General features: G+C 26.2%; 1 protein-coding gene and 2 non-coding genes across 4 annotated transcripts; all 3 read right to left on the bottom strand.

Moving 5' to 3' along the window:
* Positions 1 to 1,296: 1,296 nt before the first annotated feature.
* Positions 1,297 to 12,810, bottom strand: LOC132930518 (leukocyte elastase inhibitor-like). 2 transcript variants are annotated; one of them, XM_060996443.1, is made up of 7 exons: positions 12,696 to 12,810; positions 8,215 to 8,369; positions 7,686 to 7,871; positions 7,295 to 7,445; positions 6,925 to 7,142; positions 4,585 to 4,963; positions 1,297 to 2,269 (listed from the first exon to the last, which is right to left on the bottom strand). In XM_060996443.1, exons 3-7 carry the CDS (start codon positions 7,806 to 7,808, stop codon positions 2,112 to 2,114), a joined length of 1,029 nt encoding a protein of 342 aa, XP_060852426.1. In that variant the 5' UTR covers positions 7,809 to 7,871; positions 8,215 to 8,369; positions 12,696 to 12,810; the 3' UTR covers positions 1,297 to 2,111. The 2 variants fall into 2 exon arrangements, with proteins under 2 accessions (XP_060852426.1, XP_060852425.1); XM_060996442.1 differs by lacking the exon at positions 12,696 to 12,810 and adding an exon at positions 8,697 to 8,976.
* Positions 12,811 to 18,148: 5,338 nt separating this feature from the next.
* On the bottom strand, positions 18,149 to 18,221 carry Trnam-cau (transfer RNA methionine (anticodon CAU)). Its single transcript has one exon. It is a non-coding gene; the product is annotated as a tRNA-Met (tRNA).
* A 2,520-nt stretch (positions 18,222 to 20,741) lies between these two features.
* On the bottom strand, positions 20,742 to 20,814 carry Trnam-cau (transfer RNA methionine (anticodon CAU)). The gene has a single exon. It is a non-coding gene; the product is annotated as a tRNA-Met (tRNA).
* Positions 20,815 to 23,337: the final 2,523 nt, after the last annotated feature.

Raw genomic sequence — 23,337 nt, 5'->3', positions numbered from 1 at the left:
TGGGAGATTATTTAATTATTTTTATTTTTGGTTATTAAAAACTAACTATTAGTTTTTTTTTAAATACAATACACTATTATAATGATTTTGTAAATTTTTATTTATCTTCTTTTATATTAAAATTATAAATTAAATGAAAAAAATCTATGTTAAAATAATCCATTGACAGTAAGTTATGAAAAATCAAGTTGTTATAAAAAAATAACAACCAATACACCAATATTTCGTTTTCTTAATAAATGTTGTATCGTAAATGACGTAAATCAGTAATTTTCTTTCGGTCACTTCAATTTCAAAAACGTAATACACATCACTTCATATGACTATCAATATTATCACAATATAACTTATTATTATATAAAAAAAAGAAGTTATAACTGCTGCATTCTTTTAGATATTGTTAAATAATTATTTTAAATTTTAAAAATTAAATTTATAAGTTATAATATTGTGACCACTGACCAAGAATCATGTTAACTGTTATAAATAATAAATACTTATACAGTAAATTCCCGTTACAACGAATACCAATACAACGAAAAATCTCGTTATAACGAAAGTCATAGAAGTCCCCTGCCGAAAAGCAGGGCTTATAAAGAGCTTATTCGAATTTTTGTTACAACAAAATTTCCGTTAAAACGAAAAAAAATGTCGGTCCCCTGGAGTTCGTTGTAACGGGATTTTACTGTATTACGTTTTTATTAATTTGATTTATTGGTTATGAATTTTATAACTATTTAAAATATAATAAAATGATTTTAATAAAATTATACTTGTAGTATTGCACAAATTTGGTCAGTAAAAGTTTTGTGTTTTTCTTGTAATTTCAATTATTATTTGAACACTGGCTGTGAAAGATTTCTTATAATATATTGCCTATACGTGGTTTTTAGGCGCTTTTACTTATTTCTTTTAAATAAGCTTACAGTAAAGTGTTGGATTAAATTAGTTTTATTTGTATTAAAGTTGTACAATTGAAAAATATTTAATAGACTTAAAAATAAAAACTAATTTATTTAACTGAGAATCGAGATTATATTTTTACGTTGCTCAATTGCATCATTTACGTATGCAAACATTTAGAGACATAACACTCATCTTCAAATAAATGTATGTTAGTATATCGATCATAAATTTATTAATTTATTAATGTGCATTACTATAATTAGTGTCAATTCAACATAAACTTACAAATTAATTTAAAGTTTCAAAAATGTATAATCAATAAACATAATATACATTATACTTTATTAATCACTCTAGGGAAGTAAAAATAAGTTATTAACCAGCTAGTAATACATTTTATATATTTTTCTTCTTTTATTATTTTTGTTAATTAAATTAACACTATTTTAATAAAATTGAGTTACAATTTATTATTATTTTAATACTTCCTTGTCTACTTATTTTATATACAACATTTATACATACAAAAATGTTTAAAATGTAATAATTACATAACTAGTATACTATTACTATTAAATAATTATTAATAATCCCACTATCAGTCTATACTTTTCCTTAAAAATGTTAAGTATGTAGATACAAGTAGGAATATAACTACCTACTGTTATACTGATATAAATTGAAAATTGAATTATGTTTATGTATAAGTACTTATTTTATTTATAATCTTTTGAAGTTCTAATAAAATGTATCTTACATTTAATAGATACAATTAATTGTATACAACTTTAAAAAAAACCATAGTTATAATATTTAGGTATGTGTGTATATGTGTATATGTGTATAAATAATACAATATTACACTAAATAGTGACGATTGAATGAATATTTAAATATTTTTTAAATTAATACTTCATAGCACATATTGATTAAATATTATTGTATAACTAATTTTTATAACACATCTATATGACTTTATCTAGCATTACACCGTATACACCAAGTCATATAAAAAATTAAAAACAAAATTAAATTAAAATATACATACAAAAATAACGATTTATATACAAATAAATATTCCATTTATGATTTAAATTAAAACTTTTAAATTCTAAATTAGATTTAAAATATTATATAAATTGTAACTAGGTAGTAAGTAATAACTATACAAATTATAAGCACTTACTTATTATTAAACATAATTATCATTTACTTGAGTTAGGCACTTGAGTAGGGTTTGTTATTTTTCCTGCCAACATAATTAGTCCAGTTAATTTGTTGTAAACAAAAAATACAAACGGTCTGTCAAATACTACTTTAGTAGCAATGCCTCGTTTTTGTCTTGAGGCAGACGGACGGATACCTGAAACAAATTTAATATATCAAAACTTAGGTAAATTGCTAAAGTTTTATTTCATGTAAGCAATGTAAGCATATTTTGTATTTAACTTCACCTTTAAAATTAATATTTTTTTATTTGTGTAATATGTTAATTTAATAATTAATATACAAATAATTTGTATATTAGATAAAAATAAATACATATATATTATACATATTTATACTTATCTAACAAATATCCAGGATTTAAAATACTTAATTCTAGGTAAAATAACAACTACTACAAAAAGTATTACAATATGTCGTAACAAGGTTTCAAAAAACTTGCCTATATTTAGTATATTTATAGACACTTCATTACCATTCTCTTTAACATTAAGAGCAATGCTCGTCAAAAATATTGTTCCCTTTTTAGTTTTATCTATAGATAGGTACTCCTGTAGTATTACATAGATTTTATGATTCCGAAGCCTCCTCACTCAATCACTCTAAACATCATATATAACTTAAGGATGTATCGTATTTATGTATTTATTTATTTGTGTATTTAGAATGGTATTTTTTTAACTAACTCGAATATAACTTATAGGTACAGGTTATTTTAAATGAGTGATTAATATTTATGTACATACCAACATACATAAATAATATAGTAAATACATAAATTAAGGAAATAATAGTTATAATCTTAAAGATTCACTGTAAACATGTACGTTTAATGTTTTCTTATAGTATTTATGTCGATACCGAAATGTACCTACATAATATTATATTATTAATATATCATACATCATATATCTATACATTCAGTGCGTGGAAATGAACAACAATCTTTAAACTTATTGCTCAATGATATAAATGACGTGTTGAAAGTTAATTTATACATATAATATATTATAGCCTTCGTATAAATAAATAAATTCCTAGGTTATATACTGTGGCTACTGTAGCTGTAACATATGTAGTATTTTTCGGTTATAGTTTATACAAAATGCATGTACAAAAATTGGTCAATGATTATAATATGATACATTTAAAACGGTTTCCACGACGTGGATAGCCGAGGCAGTCAGTATGTAATAGACAAATTGCGCATTTAGTTATCCAATATGTGTCTTGCTTTCAAAAATTAGTTAGGTTAGACTGCTACGATTAGATCTATTATGTATAAAATAATTATTTTTTTTTTCAAGGACTGTAATAGAATGTGGGAATTTTAAATTACAATATAAAATCTGGTGTTGTATGACATTAAAATAGCGCGTTGTAGTCAGAAGTACCAATAATGTCGTTATAGATAAAAACGATGTAATATAGTGACTAGCTATTGCGTATTACGTATATAATACTATATACCATTATAGGCTAAGTTAAGTATATAATTTACAATGTATTAAATGAAAATATATTTTAGCATTAAAACTATTTAATATTAGATCATTTGAGATATAAAATAATAATAAATAATAATATATCAAATATTATAAGCAATACCGATACATTTTTTACTAATTAATAAGTTAACTATGTAAAATATCTAGATGTTTAGATAATTTATACTACAATGCTAATATCTATGAGCTACAAAAATGATGGTCTAAATAGTTTAAATGCATTATATTATAAAAATGTACGTTTCTTTATGTTTATATTCAAAGAAAACATGACATGAAAATATTATCACACAGATAATATAATACTACGAGTAGATTCAATAGTATTGTTATTCCTAGAATAAGAAGTAATTTTAATCATTTTTATTTTACAAAATGTGTGCTTTGTTAAAAATTAATTTATATTTTTTCAATAGGTAACACGTTACCTATATAAAATTGTATTAATATTAAACATTCTTTAAAAATGTAATGACTTTATGTTATACAAAACAATTTATTAATACTATATACTTTTATAATTTTTCTCTTTAAAATATACTTAATATGCACCCTTATTTTTATTTTTTTGTAATACTATTAATTTTATTATATTATTATATTTATAATTTATTATTATGAACTCCTATTCACATAGCAAATAATAGTTTTGGTGAGTAGACCAATTTCATATATTTACTGCATATTTATTTATTTATTGCATAATATGATATTAAATTGTATAATGATTATTTTTATTGTTGAAATTACGATAGGTATATACAATAGTGTATTTAACTTAGTTTTATAGAGGGGGAATAAAACTATTATATTTTAAATATTTCTACATAAGAACTGTAATTAATTGGATAACGAGGAAGGAGGAAATTTGTCCCCATCAACTGCATCTACCCCATCTAATAGCCACCGAATATACATACAACACTAGATACTTGGTACCCACCTAACTTTGTGCCAACCGAGCCAACTGAATTGATTGTGATGAACGACATTGAAAAGTACGCGTTTTGTTTCATCGACAGTAAAGTGACCACGGGAGACTTGGACGCGTGATCGCCGCTCATCGATGAAGTCTTATTACTGTTGTTGCCGCCACCACCGACCGTCTGGTTGAAGGCCGCCTTGACGCCGAGCTTCTTGAAGAACGGCTCCAGATCTAGACCATTGGTGAATGCGGCCAGCTGTGGCAATAGAACCTCTGTGTTTTGGTAGCCCAGTGAGTCTAAAATGTCCAAAAAGTTATCTTTGGACAACCTCTCGATCATCAGCTCGGAACCGTTAACGTCATCCGGCATCATGATGAGCATGCTCACTTTGTCGGTCTGCAAACCGAAAAATACGATCACAGTGATAACTGATAATAACTGTTTACGTTTGTATCATATTATAATATAGATATATTATTGTGTATTTATACACGCGATAGCTGTACAACCCGACTGTGCTCGGGAAAAAATCAATAAATAACATAAAATACCACGCTAATATCAGTGTATCTATTGGTTTTAGTGTAGGTACCAAATCAGCTCACGGAGAAATTGACATCGGTGCATCTCGCCTTGTGAACTAATTCAACTGAAATGGTTAATCCGCTCGTAGCAGATTGGTTATAATATAGCACTTGGTATATTTTCGAACGTGGTTAAAACTACTCTCTAAACTTCCCTGAGATTCCCTTCTATAAACAACCTCTGAAACTTTAGTTTATCGATTAATTTTTGAATCTACCAATAAGGTACAAACATAGACGAGACATTGCCTTTTGTTTTACAGAAATTATATCTGTAATTAGTGGCAACACTATATATTTAAACCAACAATTATTCAATTGTTGTTCGCCAAAACGAATAGAACGTGCGAACCACCATATACCAATTAAAAATCTATGGGGATTGAAAAAAAGCTAAAAAATATATTTTTTTAGTTTGTCTCTAAGTTATATTATGGTTAGATTTTATTGGTGTTTCTATAAAGGTTTTAATTTAAAAATTGAAATAAAAATAATTTAATATATAACAATATATTCCTGTGTGGCTGCTTACTACCAATTTGTGAACGGGTGTGAAGTGTTATTATTATTATTATTATTATTATTATTACCGTAATTTTAAAAACTCATTAACAAGGACATATCAGTTTTTTGGGGAAATGAATAACCCAAACTCATTTCAACAAAAAACATAATTTTTAGGTACGCATGAGTGCATTACTATGCACCTGATACCGAATACCGGAAACTCGCAGATCGGAAGATCGGATATGAAAATCTGCTCTCCAGAAGCATTGTATTTAAGTATTGATCATAATCATCATAATATCAACATAGGTATAAATTTAAATTGTAATCTGTCGAACAATATCTAATTTATTGTAGTACATACGTGATGACCTTATAATTTATATTATATTTCGATAACGCGATGAAAATCGATAATAATTCTTTACGGAATAACTTTAGATCACATCGTAACTCGGAAGGCGTAAGCTTATAAGCACACATAATATATTATCACTGATTATACACTGTTCTTGACATTTCGCCAATACACGAGTATTTCGGCATTGAACGATCCATTCAATTATCAAACGACGATTTCATTGTTATAAACTCGCAAAATACGCGATGAAAAATATTATTTGTTCAATGACCATTGTCATGGGTTTTTCTCGACCAACAAATAATAATTTCTAACGTCTTTATATATCAAGGTTGTAGACAATAGACAATTTATTAGTGCCAAAAAAATATACCTATTGTAAATATACTATTAAAAATAAATTGTTTAATTAATTGCTAACAAAGCATGTGTAAACATATTGATTGAACATCAAATAATTAAATTAAAGTATTGCAAGACTTAAAATATAGGTATTAATTAAATTATTAAAATGTTCGCAATATATTAATATATACCTACCTATATTATAATAAATTGAATAAATCAATAATTGTTCGATGATTTCAAAATTTGAACTTGTACATTTCTACGGAAATGTTAAAAATAAAATATGAATTTTAACGGTTTAATTTGTAATCGTTGTACAACATAAAATATTTCTATAATAAGTACATAAATAGTAGTTACTTATGAATGTCAATGAGTACACGATAAATATTATAGAATTATAGACTAATATGTAATAATATTATATAATTACCTATATTATTTACATATGTCATTAATCATACTATAATTATTATCAATTGTTAGTATTTAGAGAACTAATAATCTTCAATTAGTAGTCATGAATCGTGTGGAGTTAAAAATAATTACGAGCTTACCTCAAACATTAGTTCAGCAGCTAAACACTTTAATTGTGGTACATATCCGATTTTGAACATCCCTGTCTGTGGTATCATTGGGACATGGACAATTGAACCATCAGCTTTAGTAAACGGTGCTGATGGCTGATACGATAAGTAAGTGTACGTGGCTAGTTTTTGGTAGTCTTTCCAATGACTTATTATTCCTGTGTCACTCCGTAATTCTAAAATATCACCTATGATAATATTATGAAAAGTAAGCGTTAATTATTTCAAAAATGAAAGTATTTCATAAAATGTTGAAATTGTTTGTATTTTACAACTGTTATTTATTATTGCATAGAAATATAGAATAATCTAAATTATAAGGACATATAGTTTAGATTACTTAAGCTGTTGTTCGAATTCTCGCTTCGTATTGTAGTAACATTAGCTTGGTAATATTTCGAAAGTCTGTTTATGTATGACGATGGCATAACCCGGGAACTGGTCACAGATGCTTTGTTGTAAGATCCGGCAAAATCACCGTCCGAATCATCCTATAAATAAATTTTTATTACGAATCAATATTATGTTTACGTAATTGCAAAATATCAATAGCGTCATTATTATGAGACTAATGGCTCGATCATTTCCAACGACATGACAATTTTTTTTTTTTTTTGAAATCATTCCTAAAATAATGAGCGTAGATAAATATATATAATAATTACTATTAATTAAACAATTTACATTTTACATTAATATAGGTTCTTAAAGATTTCTGTTTATAGCCTTACCCCGAACGTATCAAAAATCATTTTAAAACCTCTCCTCAGTTGTTGACGAACTTCCTTTGCTTGGAGCCGGAACAGCGCGGTTACCTCTTCGGCGGCCCGACCTTGCAAACCTTCCAGCATCATGGCCACGTTAGTAGCTACCCCGAATGGCGCCAATACCAGGTTGTCTCGGCCTCTGGAGTAGTGCTGAATGTGCAATTAAATTGATTATTATTGTAAAAATAAGCGAGAACATGAAATGTAATATTAGCATGATGGGCGTGCTTATAGGCGTTTGGCCAGACCCGTGAATTTTAATTAACTATTTCTTTTAGAATTTTTAATTTTTCTAGTAATGTTGTAGTATATAATATTATATAGTCGGGGTTTCTGATTTCATACAAGAAACTTTCTGAATAATTATTCTTTGCCAGATCTGCGAAATTATTTTAAACGCGGCTACATAATAATATCCGTTGTATATAATATTATATTATGCGACTGTTATATTACACATTTTGAGAAAATAAAAATAAAAAATAAAACACACGTTAAACAGAGGAGGCACCAGACTGTTGCTGAACTGAACTACCCGGATTACGTCCGTCGAGTTGGTCCATCCCGAAGCTGACGCCGACGAAGACAAAGCTGCCACTGCAGCTATCAGCAATTGCACCGCGACGGAAGATGTGTATACGAACGGCACTGCAGAATATAATATCAACGAAGATCTCGATCAGCATACATGTACATAATCGTATAATATTGTAATAAAATAATAAAATAAAATATATTTTAACAAAAATACATCAACGAATCAACGAGTGGTTTATTATGTTATATTATATTGTACAAGTATTCTTTATATGAATAGGTATTTTTGTGTACGACCGTGTACTTATATATACATATATATGTACCGAAACCGTTTAAGTCTTTAATACGTTCATATTTTGGCGATAAACCGAAATCTACAATAATTTGTACGTTCGTAAAAATGTTATCATTATTGATGTCCAGGACGAAGATTACCTGTCGCGGATTGGACCGTGCGCCACCGAGCCATAGTTATAGGAAACTGCAGCAGAGCCGCGTAGTATATTGAAATATAAATATTATATATATCGTATATATTATATATTGTATTCGTTCTGGCGACTCACGAGGACTGATCGTCGTCGCAGCGTGTTGTGCGCGGAGCAGCGGATAAAACAATATTAGAATATTATTATTATTATTATGATAACCATTAACTGGGTCAACAGCCTTGTAGCTAGCCGGATTGGCGCAACTCAGCGCCGCGATAGACCACGCACGGTAACCGAATGAAATGAAGAGTAACCGCGGTGTGAGTGTGTGGCGGCGAAGAAGAGGGGCGCCTATTATTATTATTATTATCTTATACTTGTAGCTGCTACGATGTTATTATTACGTTATTATACCTATTTTATCCCACTCGTGTGTTTTTGTTTGTTGTTATTTTACATTTTTCATTTTTTTCTACTTTTACTTTCAATGCCACACCGTCGAGTGCTTTATTATTGTGTTAATATGTACACTTATTATACACAATAAAATGTAATAATATTCCACCATAATACAACACTCGTGAATGTTTCTTTCTCCCTTCACAACTACGTATGGTACTGATGATTTTTGTTTCATGTTGTAGTGGTGGTGGAGGTGGTGGTGGTGGTGGTGGTAAATCCGTGGACGTGATGATGATGATAGTGAGCTTGTTTACTGAATATGTATACAAGACACAGAGATGCCGTTACATAGTGTAATATAATTTTTTTAAAGTGACACATTTTAGGGAGTTTTTTTTATTTTTACGGGTTACGTCAGAAATGTTTTATTAATCACTATACCACACAAAAGTATATGAAAAGTCGTAATACGTGATACCTTTAGCGCTTATCGTCACGAATACAACTGACTAACTGTGATATAATACCTATATGATATACTATACATTATTGTTATATAAAGTTCAAAATCAATAATTTAGAAATTGCAATCATTTAGTTCTGAATATTAACTGATATATATGTATTAGTATAATATAATTAATGAATGAGGAGCACAAAAAAGTACGTCCTAATATCTGATGAAAACTGGAGAAAAAGCTGAATAATGTTTTTGCAACTATGGGAAAATGCATATAACCTAGGTTTGGTGAATTCACAATACACATAACCCTGTTACTCATTAAAATCTCTTATTATATTCAATAAAGTTAATATTTATCTAAAAGACAAATATTTTGTCCAAAAAAACAACTCTTTAATAATTATAATTTAACAGAATAGTTTTGGACTTGATTATAATTTATTATAATATTTTGCATTCATCACTCAAATTTCTCTAATATATTTTTTTACAACAACAATACTGCAATAGTAAATTCGTGCTTAGATGAAAATCTAACCTATTATAAGCTCTTGCTCTCTTATATAAACTCTGTTGTTTTGTAACCTAACCTATGACCCATTGCAGTAAAAATAAAAGGATCGTCATTATAAAAAGTATATAACATAAGGTACCTAACATTTAATATATAATGTAAATGATGACTGTATTTATGTTATTAACATAAAGTGCCTGTATAATTTAAAAATCCAATGACTTAACAAAAAAATTAGTATGACGCGTTGTTACAAACATAATTGGCATATTTTTTCTTTAATACTTAAATGATTTAATCTTCTAGTTTATAAAAATAATATTTTAAAGAAGAAAGTATATAAAGTCAATTCTTAACAATCGATAAATATTTTAAGAATATTTTACATAATTAATAATTACATTTAAACATTTATATGTTATAACAATTAATTAGCATAAATAATTTACAATTTAATTATCAATATAGGATTCCAAATAATATCTGTGTAAAATTACATAAATGATTTAATAAATTAAATTTCTATTTAATACTATATAACTGTACATAAATAACACGCCTCTTACGCTTTCAATTATATTGAATTAATAAAACATTTATCGTTTATTATATTATGACGTTTAACACTTAAATTTGACACATTCATTGCTTATAATGAAATATTTTTTTTTAAGTACTTTCTACTCGGATAAACTTGTATTAAGTACTCAAAATTAAATCGTGACCTATCACATTGTTATAGACTAAATTTCGTGTAATAACCAAAATCTATGTAAATGTGTGCCTATTGTGTTATTTCACTACTTATACTCTGTGTTAACAATTTTACATTAATAAATAATAAGTAATAATACGTATACACTAAAATGCCACTATATAATAAATTAAAATTACATAGGTATTCCATTTATGTTTAAATTTATTATGATAAGTTTCTAAGAGATTTAAAATTATTGGGTGTTATAAACATAAAGTAGGTGTTTCAATCGTATTAAAGAAATTCAACATTTGTTATATTATTTTATTGCATTTATATAACTATTTATCAAATATTATAAATCTAAAATAATCGCATGACTAGGCTACGTATACCTAACATAATATAGTCTATGTATAGATACTACCAGTAATCTATCTACCGGGTTTACGTATTTTGAATTTAAGATTATTTTAGCGAATTAGCGAATCAATAAAATATAAATGAACTATTATCTATTAGTTTACTTAAAGCTTAAACTTGATAAAAAAAATATATTAATATAAATATAACTATTGATTATCGAAACAGTTGATAACCAATGCAATTTAGAACTTATACCAAAAGTACCAAAGTAGGCATGTACACAAAAAAAATTCGGGGAGAGGAAGAGGTTAAACTCTCCAACCATCCATGTATATCTATGGTTATATTTCAGATCATTGATCAGTGACGCGATTATGTTTCACACAATAAGTAGATAGGTATTGATAGAATAATAAATATAATATAATATGTTTACTACTTTCAATCACCAAACTCTTTTTTTTTCTAGTTTTCTTTTTGTAAATTTTGTGAAATATAAACAACAATTATAGACGTATGTCGTAGTCCCAGTCCGTAGATATTAATTTGTATTATTAGAAAAAGTAAATAAATTTAAACTAAAATTGCTGATTACTGCTGACTACTATTTCTGATAATATTGTACATTTGTCTATAGTGCCTACACGATTTATAAATTAATAATACATAATAAATATTAGGGTTGGCTAATATTATTATTACTAATTTTCTTGATTAAACAAAATAAAATCACAAAAATTAAAATTAATGAATTTAATAATATTTTATAAAGTGTGAAAGCCGTACAGTACATAAAAAAATATACCTAAAATTAATATTTGTTACAAAATATGCGTTATAATTCGTTTTATTATTATTATTAAAAGTAATAACTATTTTCTTGAAAAATTAAAAAAAAATATATTAAATAAGAGTCATTATTACCAGTTTCAAGTTTATATTAATTATTATTGTAGTAATAATATAAAAACTAATACTATTAAACTTATATACTGAAAATAACTAATATCCAATATAAGTATAAAAATGCCAATAGTATTGAATGGACAATATTGATTGGCAATTCTAAAAATTAAATTATGAACTTTAAATAAATAATTTATTTAGGAAATTAATAATATAGTCTTTATTTTAAAACAAACATGTTTAAAATGTATAGATATAATATAAAAAATTGTATAAAAATTAAATCGTAGACTAGTTATCTGTTGCTTTTACATAACTGATTTGAAGGTTATTTAAACATTTCTAATAAGCTGATTTTTACGGCATTTAGCAAATCAAAAAGTTACATAAATTAATTAAATTAATTATGAACTAAATACTAAATACTAAATATAGTAATAAAAAAACTCAATTTATAACTATTAACTAGTAATAATTAAATTTTAAATGCATTAATATATATTCATCACCCATATAGTGTAATCAACAAACGCGTAATCATACAACAATTTATAATTATTTATTAGATACATATGGGCATGCATTATAAATTATAATAATCTAATGTCAATATTTAATTATTAAAAATAATTGTTAGAATACAAATTAAAATTACCTGTAATGCAATTATTTGATCCTCATTAAATAATTTTTATTTACGAAATTTATAATGCGTTCCCATACAGATGAACTAGTTCGTGTCAGTACCTACAGTAACGACTAACGACCTACATTTGTTTGTTAGTTATAAGTTGGTGTAAGATCTTATAGTCGGCAGTCGACTTACAGCTGAGTATCTTTTTTATGATAATACAGCCTAAATAATATTACATTTTAACTTTCACGCTCACGCAGTAAAATTGTATGAATTCTTTACTCATATCATATACTAATTTTAATTTTAATATAGTTCATTAACTATAGTAAGTTTATATTATACTAAGAGTTAAAACACAACGTATAATTATTTTTTCAAAATTAGAACAGTTTTGTTTTTATAATTATAATTGAGTCAAAATAACAAAAATATAATATTTAAAGATAGTTTTACAAATATTTTAGTAACTGAATGATATGATTTATAACGTATTGATTAATTAGTTACGATTTATATAACATTTCAAAATTGTAATTTTATTTTGAAAAGTTTTTTTTTTGTAAAATAATGGCTATACAGATTAATTTTATTGGTTACCTATTTAAAAACTGTGCTTGAAACTTTACACTAGTTTACATTACGTTATTATTATTTCTTTACACAATGAAATTTTGTAATACATTTAAATTAATCATTTCATTTAGTAACTTACAGTTCACACCGTTCTTTGGTACGTATTAAAATTAACTTAAACTGACCTTCCCCTGATCTTTATATTTTTTTTTTTCAGTCGTTAAAACTTAAATAATCACCACGTTACTCATGTTGAAACAAATACATGCATCAGATCACAGATACAGAGCATGGGAGAAATCACCACCCTGCCAAATCTCAAAAAAAAAAAAAAAAAAGCAGCCGGTGAAAATTATTTTATATTATTTTTAACTTAAATAGTATATAACTACAAAACTTGCAAGAGAAAAATGTTAAATTATTTTTATTACATATCATCATTATCTTTATATTAATCAATTTTAACATAAATCTTGACAATCTATACTGATATTATATGATCCCCCCTCCCAATTAGACATCTTGAATCTACGTCTGTATCCATGTATAACCAAACTTAACCATGCACAGTATCTTATTAAACAATTGTTTTCCTTGTATCTTTTTATACTTTTACAAATTACAATAAAATATTTCAAATTAATAATTCATAGATACCTAATTAGAAAATTAAGTTTATCTCATTAATTCATATATAAATAAGTACACATTATACATAAAAAAAAAATCTTCATATGTTAAAAACAAATAAATAAATAATTAACAAAATCCTTTTATACTATTACATACTACAATTGTAATTACATAATATATACAATAATGAACAAATGATTATTATAATAGTACCTAGATTAATAATACAACCTATAATATATATTATTTAACTCCTGAGAGCGATGACTTAATCTACACTGCGATTTTAAACAGATTTTTCATACTGTTTACGTACATATTAGGTATATTTAGGTATATAGTATTAGGTATACTAGTATTTACAATCAATGATATTATACGTTTATACCAATTACTAATTAGATATTATGGTCGATAAGAATTAATTTATTTCGATGTGTTTCGCACCTTATAGTTATATCCATAATAACGACTGATATGTTAACATAGCAGTTGCGTATATTATCTAGCTGCTTAAAATATTTGGGCGAGCGTTTGAACTACTACAGAACTTGTTTTAAAAATAAAATAAACATACTATGTATTATATAATATTATATATTTGTACAATATACACGCTGAGTGGGTGACTAAAACTAAACGCAACGGTTTTTTTTTCCATAAAAAACATAAGTGACACTACAACTTATCGTTATTTTATTTTATCCGCAATTCGCATTTATACGTCATGTGTGATATTATAATTATTAGTGTGTAATAATATTTTTATAACTCTTTTCATCACCGAGCTAAAAAACCACTTATGATCTTGCGAAATTTCTCATTTGCTGTAATCGAGGCAGTGAATGAAAATATAAATTAGTAAAAATTACAGATTACAGATGGGGGGGGGGGGGGCTAAGAAGCCAAGGTCTCCCTAAACTTCAAATACACCACAAACATACACACTTAGATACACAATTTAATTATAAAGATAATTTAAATACATTATAAAAATGTAAATAAAAAGAGGAAAGTAAATGTAACCGCTCTGCTTTATAGTAGGTGTCGAGTCATTAAACAAATCACTACAATGTATGTGTTCAATTTGAATTCAATAATAATTAATTGTATGAGATGAAAAACGAATGTAAGCGAAGATCTGTTAGCTTATATTACTATAAGTATTATAATTTTAACTATTTTTTTTTAAATTACATTTGTTTTTTAATTTAGTTTTTGAAAAAATAACAAATCTAATAATTTGATATAAACATAAATTACAAAAAAATAAATTGTTTAAAGGCCCCTTTATTCTATACTCGATAGGTAAAGTTAAGATGCAAATCGATGTAAATATTCGTGAGTAATTGCTACTTACTACCAGTATATGGTTTTAATTCAAGATTTACATGAATGCGTAATTTTATTAAAATCTTGCATATTTGTTGAAGTATCAGCATAATATATACAACATTTTTAGTGTCTCTACAACAAAAAAATCCAATGATTTGGATAAAAAAACTGAAAATTCTAAATTTAGAATTTTCTAATAGAAAAAACTAGATATAAATACAAATTTTTATTTACGTAATTTAATAATGCGTAAAAAAGTAACTATATTAATAAATATTAAATAAATTATTACTTAAATAATTATAATTATGATTGTGTCGTGGTGATTAAAATGAAAAAAATACTTAGGTACGATTTAAATGAAAATATATTCAAATTCAAATTTAACCAATTTGTTTTGTTTAAATAATAGTTCTCATTCGTTTAATTTTTTGCTTAGAATACAGGTTAATAAATCAAAATTAATTGTAAAAAAATCTATCAATCTGAAAATGATATTTGAAATTAGGATTCCCATTAAAACAAAATTAAGTTATGTTAGGAATTATTCACAAAATACGTGTGTTAGAAAAACTATAAGTCAAAGGAATCTAGTTTAATGAATATTGTCCCGTAAACAGAATTAAAATATATATATATAGAGCGCTGAGTTATAAGGTTACCATGTTTCCGCATTTCGTGGACCTAGGACATACGGTATATAAACATATTATATAGCTTTAGAAGTTTGGATAATAGATAGATACAATTATTATAATAAAATATTCAATAGGTACATACATTTACCATTGTAACAATTTATGCTACCCTTATAATATCTTCAAATTTGGTTTTCGAAATCATGACTTTTCTTACAGTTAAATACTTAAATAAATCCCTCTGTATACTCATACAGTCTGAAATACATCTAGATGACATTTATGTAAAACGCGATATAACTGGAAAGTGGCAGAGCACAGTAGTTAATAAATAAGTTGTAGTATACAATTTCAAGTTTCGACATACTGTCTTAAAAGGCCCAAAGTTTTTAAATTTATAGTTGCCGTCTGTGAAAGGGTACGGGTTTGTTTATTTTAACTTTAGAAGTTTAGAATAAAATAGTTTTTGAATTATGAAAAATATATAAAAACGTTAACACGAAAGACGAAAAACGGTTAACTCATGAAATCACGACTCATGTATTATGTATACTATTATAGTATTATGACTATTATGATTGGTATATGTTTGTTTTACATATTGCTCCGCTGTGTTATTATTTGCGATTCGTTATCAGTAGCATACAGCTATATGGCCCATCATAAATATAATATAATATTTAAATAAAGTAAATAAATAATTTCTGTATAATATACACACTATTATAGTATTATATATTTATATGCTATAAACTATTATAGTACTATACTATACTATACTATTATTATAACCAGTGCGCGATCGCCGCGGTCGTATATCAATCAGAATTATTTCGGACATAAAAACGCACGGAGTTTATTATGTTTTCGCGAACATGCGAACATTGCAAACCACGCCCACGCGCACGTTTTTTCGATTTGGATGTTGTCCGTGGTCAGGAACGAGTATGATGTAAATACTTGGCACAAACGTACCAGGGTCGCAGCAAAATAGTATGAGATCTTCCGTGCCATTTATTCGACCGCCCGACCGTGTTGAGCGGCGAGTATTGTTTCGCACATTTATTGCGCATACGTCGCCGGACCGTCCGCTGTGAACTGTTCATAATGATATGTTTGTATATTATGATGTTACATTAACCTTAAAGGTAATGTAAAATATACTACGAATTATTTACATAGATGTAAATATTATGGACATTTTTAATAGTAAATAATTATTTTAAGAGTGGCAATCATGCTAGACAGTTTTTTATTTATTTTTTATAGAAGACGAGGAGAGGTGATACATTTTTTCATCCCTAAATCATAATTCTGACATATTTGTAACTTTATAAATCATAGGTACTTTTGTTTTTAGCTAATAATGTCCATATAACTATGTTGAATTACATTTTGAAATAAAAACTAATCTAAAATATCAAGTAACGTAACCACTCCCTTTATAAGTATATAATTATAAATATCTATAGTTCACACTATTAATATTGATAAATAATTAACGGTAGGTCGTTATTATTTATTATTTTAAAAATAATAAATTATCAATGTTCAAATACTTTGTCTCGACTACATATATGTAACAATTTTTTTTTTTAAATATGTGTGAAAAAAAATTGTTAAAAATAAATACTTACATGTTTTGTAACATATTATATGACATAAGTATACACATGCAATTATTTAATACATAGCCTAATTATGATATTTTTTAATTTTGAATCATATTTCAAAAGTTTTTTGAGTATATAGATCTGCTTTCTGTGTATAATAGATATGAGTACCAGAATAATTATTATCAACACAAAATTCCTTCTATATACGAGGTTTCCATAATAATATTATATTATATTGTGTATTTGCATCCGATTAATAAAATAAAAACACTGAATAATATAATATTAAATGTATAGGTAATCTTCACAAGAATATTTAGTCAAAGTATTAATGATAAAATGATATATAATGGCATATAATAACTAGGTATATACTAAAATATATTATTATTATTATTATATATATATATATTATTTTTTTTATATAATAACTTATCATAGTATATTTATATAATACTAGAAACAACATTTCACCATTTTAATTAATTAAAAAATTGTAATAACATTATGGTCCAAACTTTTAAAAAAAATGTGTATTATTATAATATGTTTGTTTATTATTTTTAATTTCTATAAAAAATTGTTGAATGTTGAATGAACTTGTACAGCCTTAAGTAAAATCTTTCAGGAGGAGTAACAAACTATGTCTTATAAAAAGAAAAAAGGAAAAAATTATTGCCCCAGGTGAGGATCGAACTCACGACCTTAAGATTATGAGACTTACGCGCTGCCTACTGCGCTACCGAGGCTTGTGTTAAAAGGCTAACATTTTAATTTCCTAACTTATTAATTTTTGTAATAAATTCATTATAACTAAATCATAAGGAAAGAATTTTGTATAAAGATCAAATTATTTAAATTAAATAAGCAAAAAAAAATTAGGGAAAAACCAGAGAAACCTGGAATTTTCAATAAGTGTTATTACTTATTAGGTAGGTATTATCATTTTCTATATACCTACCTAATATAATATATTAATATGATATAATGTTCAAAAAATTTTAAGTTTTTTTGAATAAGACGATTATTGAAATTTATACATATTTTTTTTACAAATATTGATAAAAAATGTATGAATTCGGTTAAATGTCGATGTATAACTATGGTTTATGAGAATAATTTTGAATTTTTGAATAACAAATTGGATCTAGATTCTACTGATTCTAGGTTGTTTTATATAAAGGTAAAAAAAAAAATTCTCAGTGTTTTTTTTTAATAACCGGAAAACAGAATAGGTATAGGTTGTGATCTAATTTATTACTTATATTACATAATATACAATAGTATACACAATAGTCAATAATTATAAATTAATCTAAATGTTTTGAAATCATTATTGTGTGTGTATAAAACATAATAATCTATATTATAATTTATAACTTATAAGTTTCAAATACGCACAAATAATATTTTTAAATTAAAATAAAAGAACTAAAATCATTATTCTTTGTTAAGATATTATACTATTATAGGTATCAGTTTTAGTTTCATCCAATTTTGAAATTATTGTCTTTAATACAATTATGTTTTGTGTTTTTACAATTTGCATTATTTATATTATTTAATAAAATTATTTATTTGCGACTTTGCGAGAACCCTTATAGATATTTTTCAAGTTTTCTGTTCAAGCTAAAAAATTCATTGATATTTGTATAAGAAAAATGTTATTAGCTAAATGCTAAAAATATCTTAAAAAGATTCGAAATAATTTTAAAATTAAACATTAAACCATTTATAGAAAATGCTAATGCATAATTGATAATATTTGGTAAACATCTCAAGTATTTCTAGTGATTCGTTTCTGAATTACAACGGAACGTGAGCGTAGGTAAGGGGGGTTAGGTTACACCCACCGAAATTAAAGATAAATAATTCATATTTTTTTTTTTCGTTTATTTTATTTTGTACAATCTGTTTAACATTTTTTTACAATAAGCACAATGGATGATAGTTATTACTGTTATTAGATATATTAAAGAAAGGCTTGATTAGCATGGTCGAAGGAACTATTTAATAATAGTACTTCATGGCATGGGTGTAAGTCCAACACCTGCAGCTACACTTTAAACATCGGGAAGAAAGGTTTTGGATGAGGAGGTTTCGGTGATTTGATGATTTGCTAGTTTAAGGTGGAAGCGTTTGTATAGATTTTTAGCAACATTTTTGGCTGTCGGAATGAGGAGGTCCCAGTGGAGGATATCGTTCGAAACATAGAAGGGAGCTTTAGTTATCTGTCGGAGGCATTTGGATTGAAATGTTTAGACTCTGTTTATATTGGAGTCTTTGGCTGGCCTCCAGAGTTGAATTCCGTAGGACCAGATGGGTTTAAGGAGTAGCTTGTAGATAAGGATTTCATTATGTAGAGTAACATGTTTGGACGAAAGGAGGGGACGAAGCTGTCTTTGGCGATTGTTGAGAACTAGTTGTTTGTTGCGTATGTGAGTAGCCAATGTGAGACGGCTATTCATTATGATAGGGGGGCAGGTTATAGGTCTTAGTGTAAATGTGCAGTGGATGGATTTTGATTCGTTAAATGTAAATCTCCACTCTTTATACCACGTCGAGAGCATGTCGAGGTGCATTTGGATTCTGTTGGATACACCAAGAGGACTAGAATGACTTTATCATCGGCGAAGTCACCAGTGGTGGTGAAATTGGTGGTGGGTTATTCCGATGTGCGCAGGTCGAAGAAGAGATACTCCCCCCCCCCGAAAATATTTCCTACCTACGCCAATGCAACATAATAATAAAATCGCTCTATGACAAACATTTTTAGGAATTTTTAACTACAAAATAATTTTCAAAATTTAGAGTTTCAAAATTTAAACTTCAATCAGTTATAAAAATCTTGCAAGAAAATATTGTTATAAGATTCTGTATTATGTTTTCAAACTTTTAGAGTATATAAAATGATAAATTATATATTGTAGGTATATTGGAATGTTTTAAGTTTCTATGATTATTACTCTTTTAATTACATTAAAATTACTTATAACTATAAAATAAATATATAGCTACAATAATATAACATGCTACAATTGTTTATTATTATTGCACACATTTTAAATTATACAAAACCGAAATGTGATATTGAATTATATTAGGTAGGTATATTGCTTATAAGTTATAACTTACATATAAAGATAAAAGTTATAATAATTTGAATTCGATAAGAAATTTAAATTAAATTAATTTAATAAGGTTTTTATTTATTATTACCGTAGATTGTAAATGATTTCAATAGAAGAAAAAAATAAGTAAAAAGTTATTGCCCCAGGTGAGGATCGAACTCACGACCTTAAGATTATGAGACTTACGCGCTGCCTACTGCGCTACCGAGGCGGATGTTTGTTAATAATAAAAATAACATATTAAATGTAAAATAAATTTTCAATAATTCCACATAAAAAATTCATATAATAAAACAATATTACATTACAATAATTAAAATTTAAAAAAATATAACTTAACAAAATTATTTGAATACTTATATCTAATTGACTAATTTTTTTTTCACGCATAAAATGTTGGTACCTAACCTATTGTAGAGTTGTTTATAAAAATTATTATACAATGTAAATTATTGATACGTTTAAACAATGTACTCATAAATATCTTTCAATTTATTGCTTTATGATATGTCAAAATCAAAATATTTAATATTTTTTAATTATTTTTGGATTCATATATAATAACATCTTTTATTAAAAAGCTTAGAAGTTTAATACAAGTATCATCATAAGTTATTATAAGATATTCAATTATGAAATATTAAAAATACTTAAGTAAATGTTAATTTATGAGAGTTTATAGTTCAAAAAAATTCATAAAAATTCATAAATAAATCACTAAATGTCCATAATATTATTTAAATTTTTAATAAGTAATCGTCAGAATTGAAATTTTAATCAAATACCTATTTATTATTTACTAGGTACCTATAGGTATGTAATATTTTTATATTTACATTATTACTATGTATGATACAATTTCCAAAATATTTTCACTTTGCTATAATATGTATTTTGTAAAAGCCGTTTGGCTTTGATTATAATAAATGTATTATGTAAATATAAATATTTGAAATGTTTTACTTTTTAACTTTTGTTTTTTTGATAAAAGCACTATGACATTTTTATTAGTGATTAAAAAAATAAAAAACCTATAAAATTGATAACAATAAGTTTTCTTGTAAGTTTTTCTTACAGTAAATTGAACATAGATACATACATAATTACTCAATAATAGGAAATCAATATAATTAATTTTTTTCAATTTCTATACATAATGTATATTATAACAATGTGTTTGCATTTAAAAATCAAAAATCATATTCTTAGTACGTAAAATAATAAGGGTGGTATTCATAGTTTGTGTGCCGTAATGGTTAGGTGCAAGTCATAGTAATATACCTAGCCGCTTTAAATGAATTATGAGCATTTTCAAATATTTATATTTTTACACTCATAATTCACTTAAAAATTAAAATATCGTAAAGAACCAACGAGAGAACACAGATAATGTACTTACCTAAAAGTTTGATAATAGGTCAATTCACTCTAATATCAAAACTAAAAGCACACTATTGAAACTGGTTAACGAAAATTCACTATGTCGTATGTGTGTAAGGAGGAGACAACACATGCGGGTGCAACATCCTCATAAGTCAGAACTCAGAAGCGTGTTTCAATTATCTACACTTATTTGTTTTCGAGTTACAACAAAAAACAAAATCGATTTTGTCTAAAACTGGTTTGCGTGAAAATTCCATATTCCTATAACTTCTTATATTCGTATTTTATTAATTATTAATATAAATATTAACTATTAGGCGTGTTTAGAAATTGGTGACCGAGGGGGCACAACACATTTTTAAATCGTGAGACCTAATTTTTTTTAGATATGAAGAAACATTTATTTTTTATGTTACAAGATTAAATAATTATAAAATATAAAAATAACAACCAAAATCTATATGTAGTTTGTAGTTACAAGGTACTACGGTGCACACACAACACGATTTTTTTTTATCCGGGCATGATTTTATTGGAGGCACAGTCCGCCGAAGGTGCCAGTGCCCACCCGGCCCCTCCAGTAAGCATGCGCCTATATGCATAGCATAGGTATTAGGTATACTCATCAGTCGTGACTGGTGAGTCATTGCACAGATGACTGGTGTTACCTACACAAAAAAAATAACTGACCAGTGTCCTGCACCACAGAATATAACCTGCTGCACGCACAAAAAATACGATAGATACTACAGAACACTGAATATTATATTATTACTCATGCGATATATGATTATTATATATTATTATTATTATTATTATTATATATTCATTGGTATTTCGTTTTATGTGACCATCGTTTTCCCCATAATTCAATTTTATTTAAATATATATACATATATCGGTGATTAGAGTAAATGGGTTGTAAATCTGCTTCAAGTTAAAATTGATGGTTAATTGAGAAATATCTAATTTTATTTTTTATTTTGGGTATTAGGTAGTATAGGTACCAAAGTAAAAATTGCAGCCGCTTTATACTATTCTGCAGACAACGTGATGACCTATTCCTAAATAGTAGGGAATTGTTTAAGTCTACACGATTAAAAAATAATATATATTATTATCTTCCATATCTATGTTGCTACTGGTAAACTCGATTCACGATTAAGTAATAATTCAAATAACTTGATAAAAAATGTATCACAGTGGAAATCGACAAAAAAGTGAATGGAAAAATATCATTGACTGCAGTAAACACCGGTTGTGATTCATGGATAATCTTTTTTTCTTATGATTAGTTCAATGAACAACACAGAAAAAACAAGTTTAAAACACCCTCACTGTGTGCAGGAAT

The sequence above is a fragment of the Rhopalosiphum padi genome, chromosome 4 (genome assembly GCF_020882245.1).
Source record: "Rhopalosiphum padi isolate XX-2018 chromosome 4, ASM2088224v1, whole genome shotgun sequence".
In the NCBI taxonomy this organism is placed as follows: Eukaryota; Metazoa; Arthropoda; class Insecta; order Hemiptera; family Aphididae; genus Rhopalosiphum; species Rhopalosiphum padi.
Note: the sequence above shows the minus strand (reverse complement) of the source record. Positions and strands in the feature narration are given on the sequence as shown.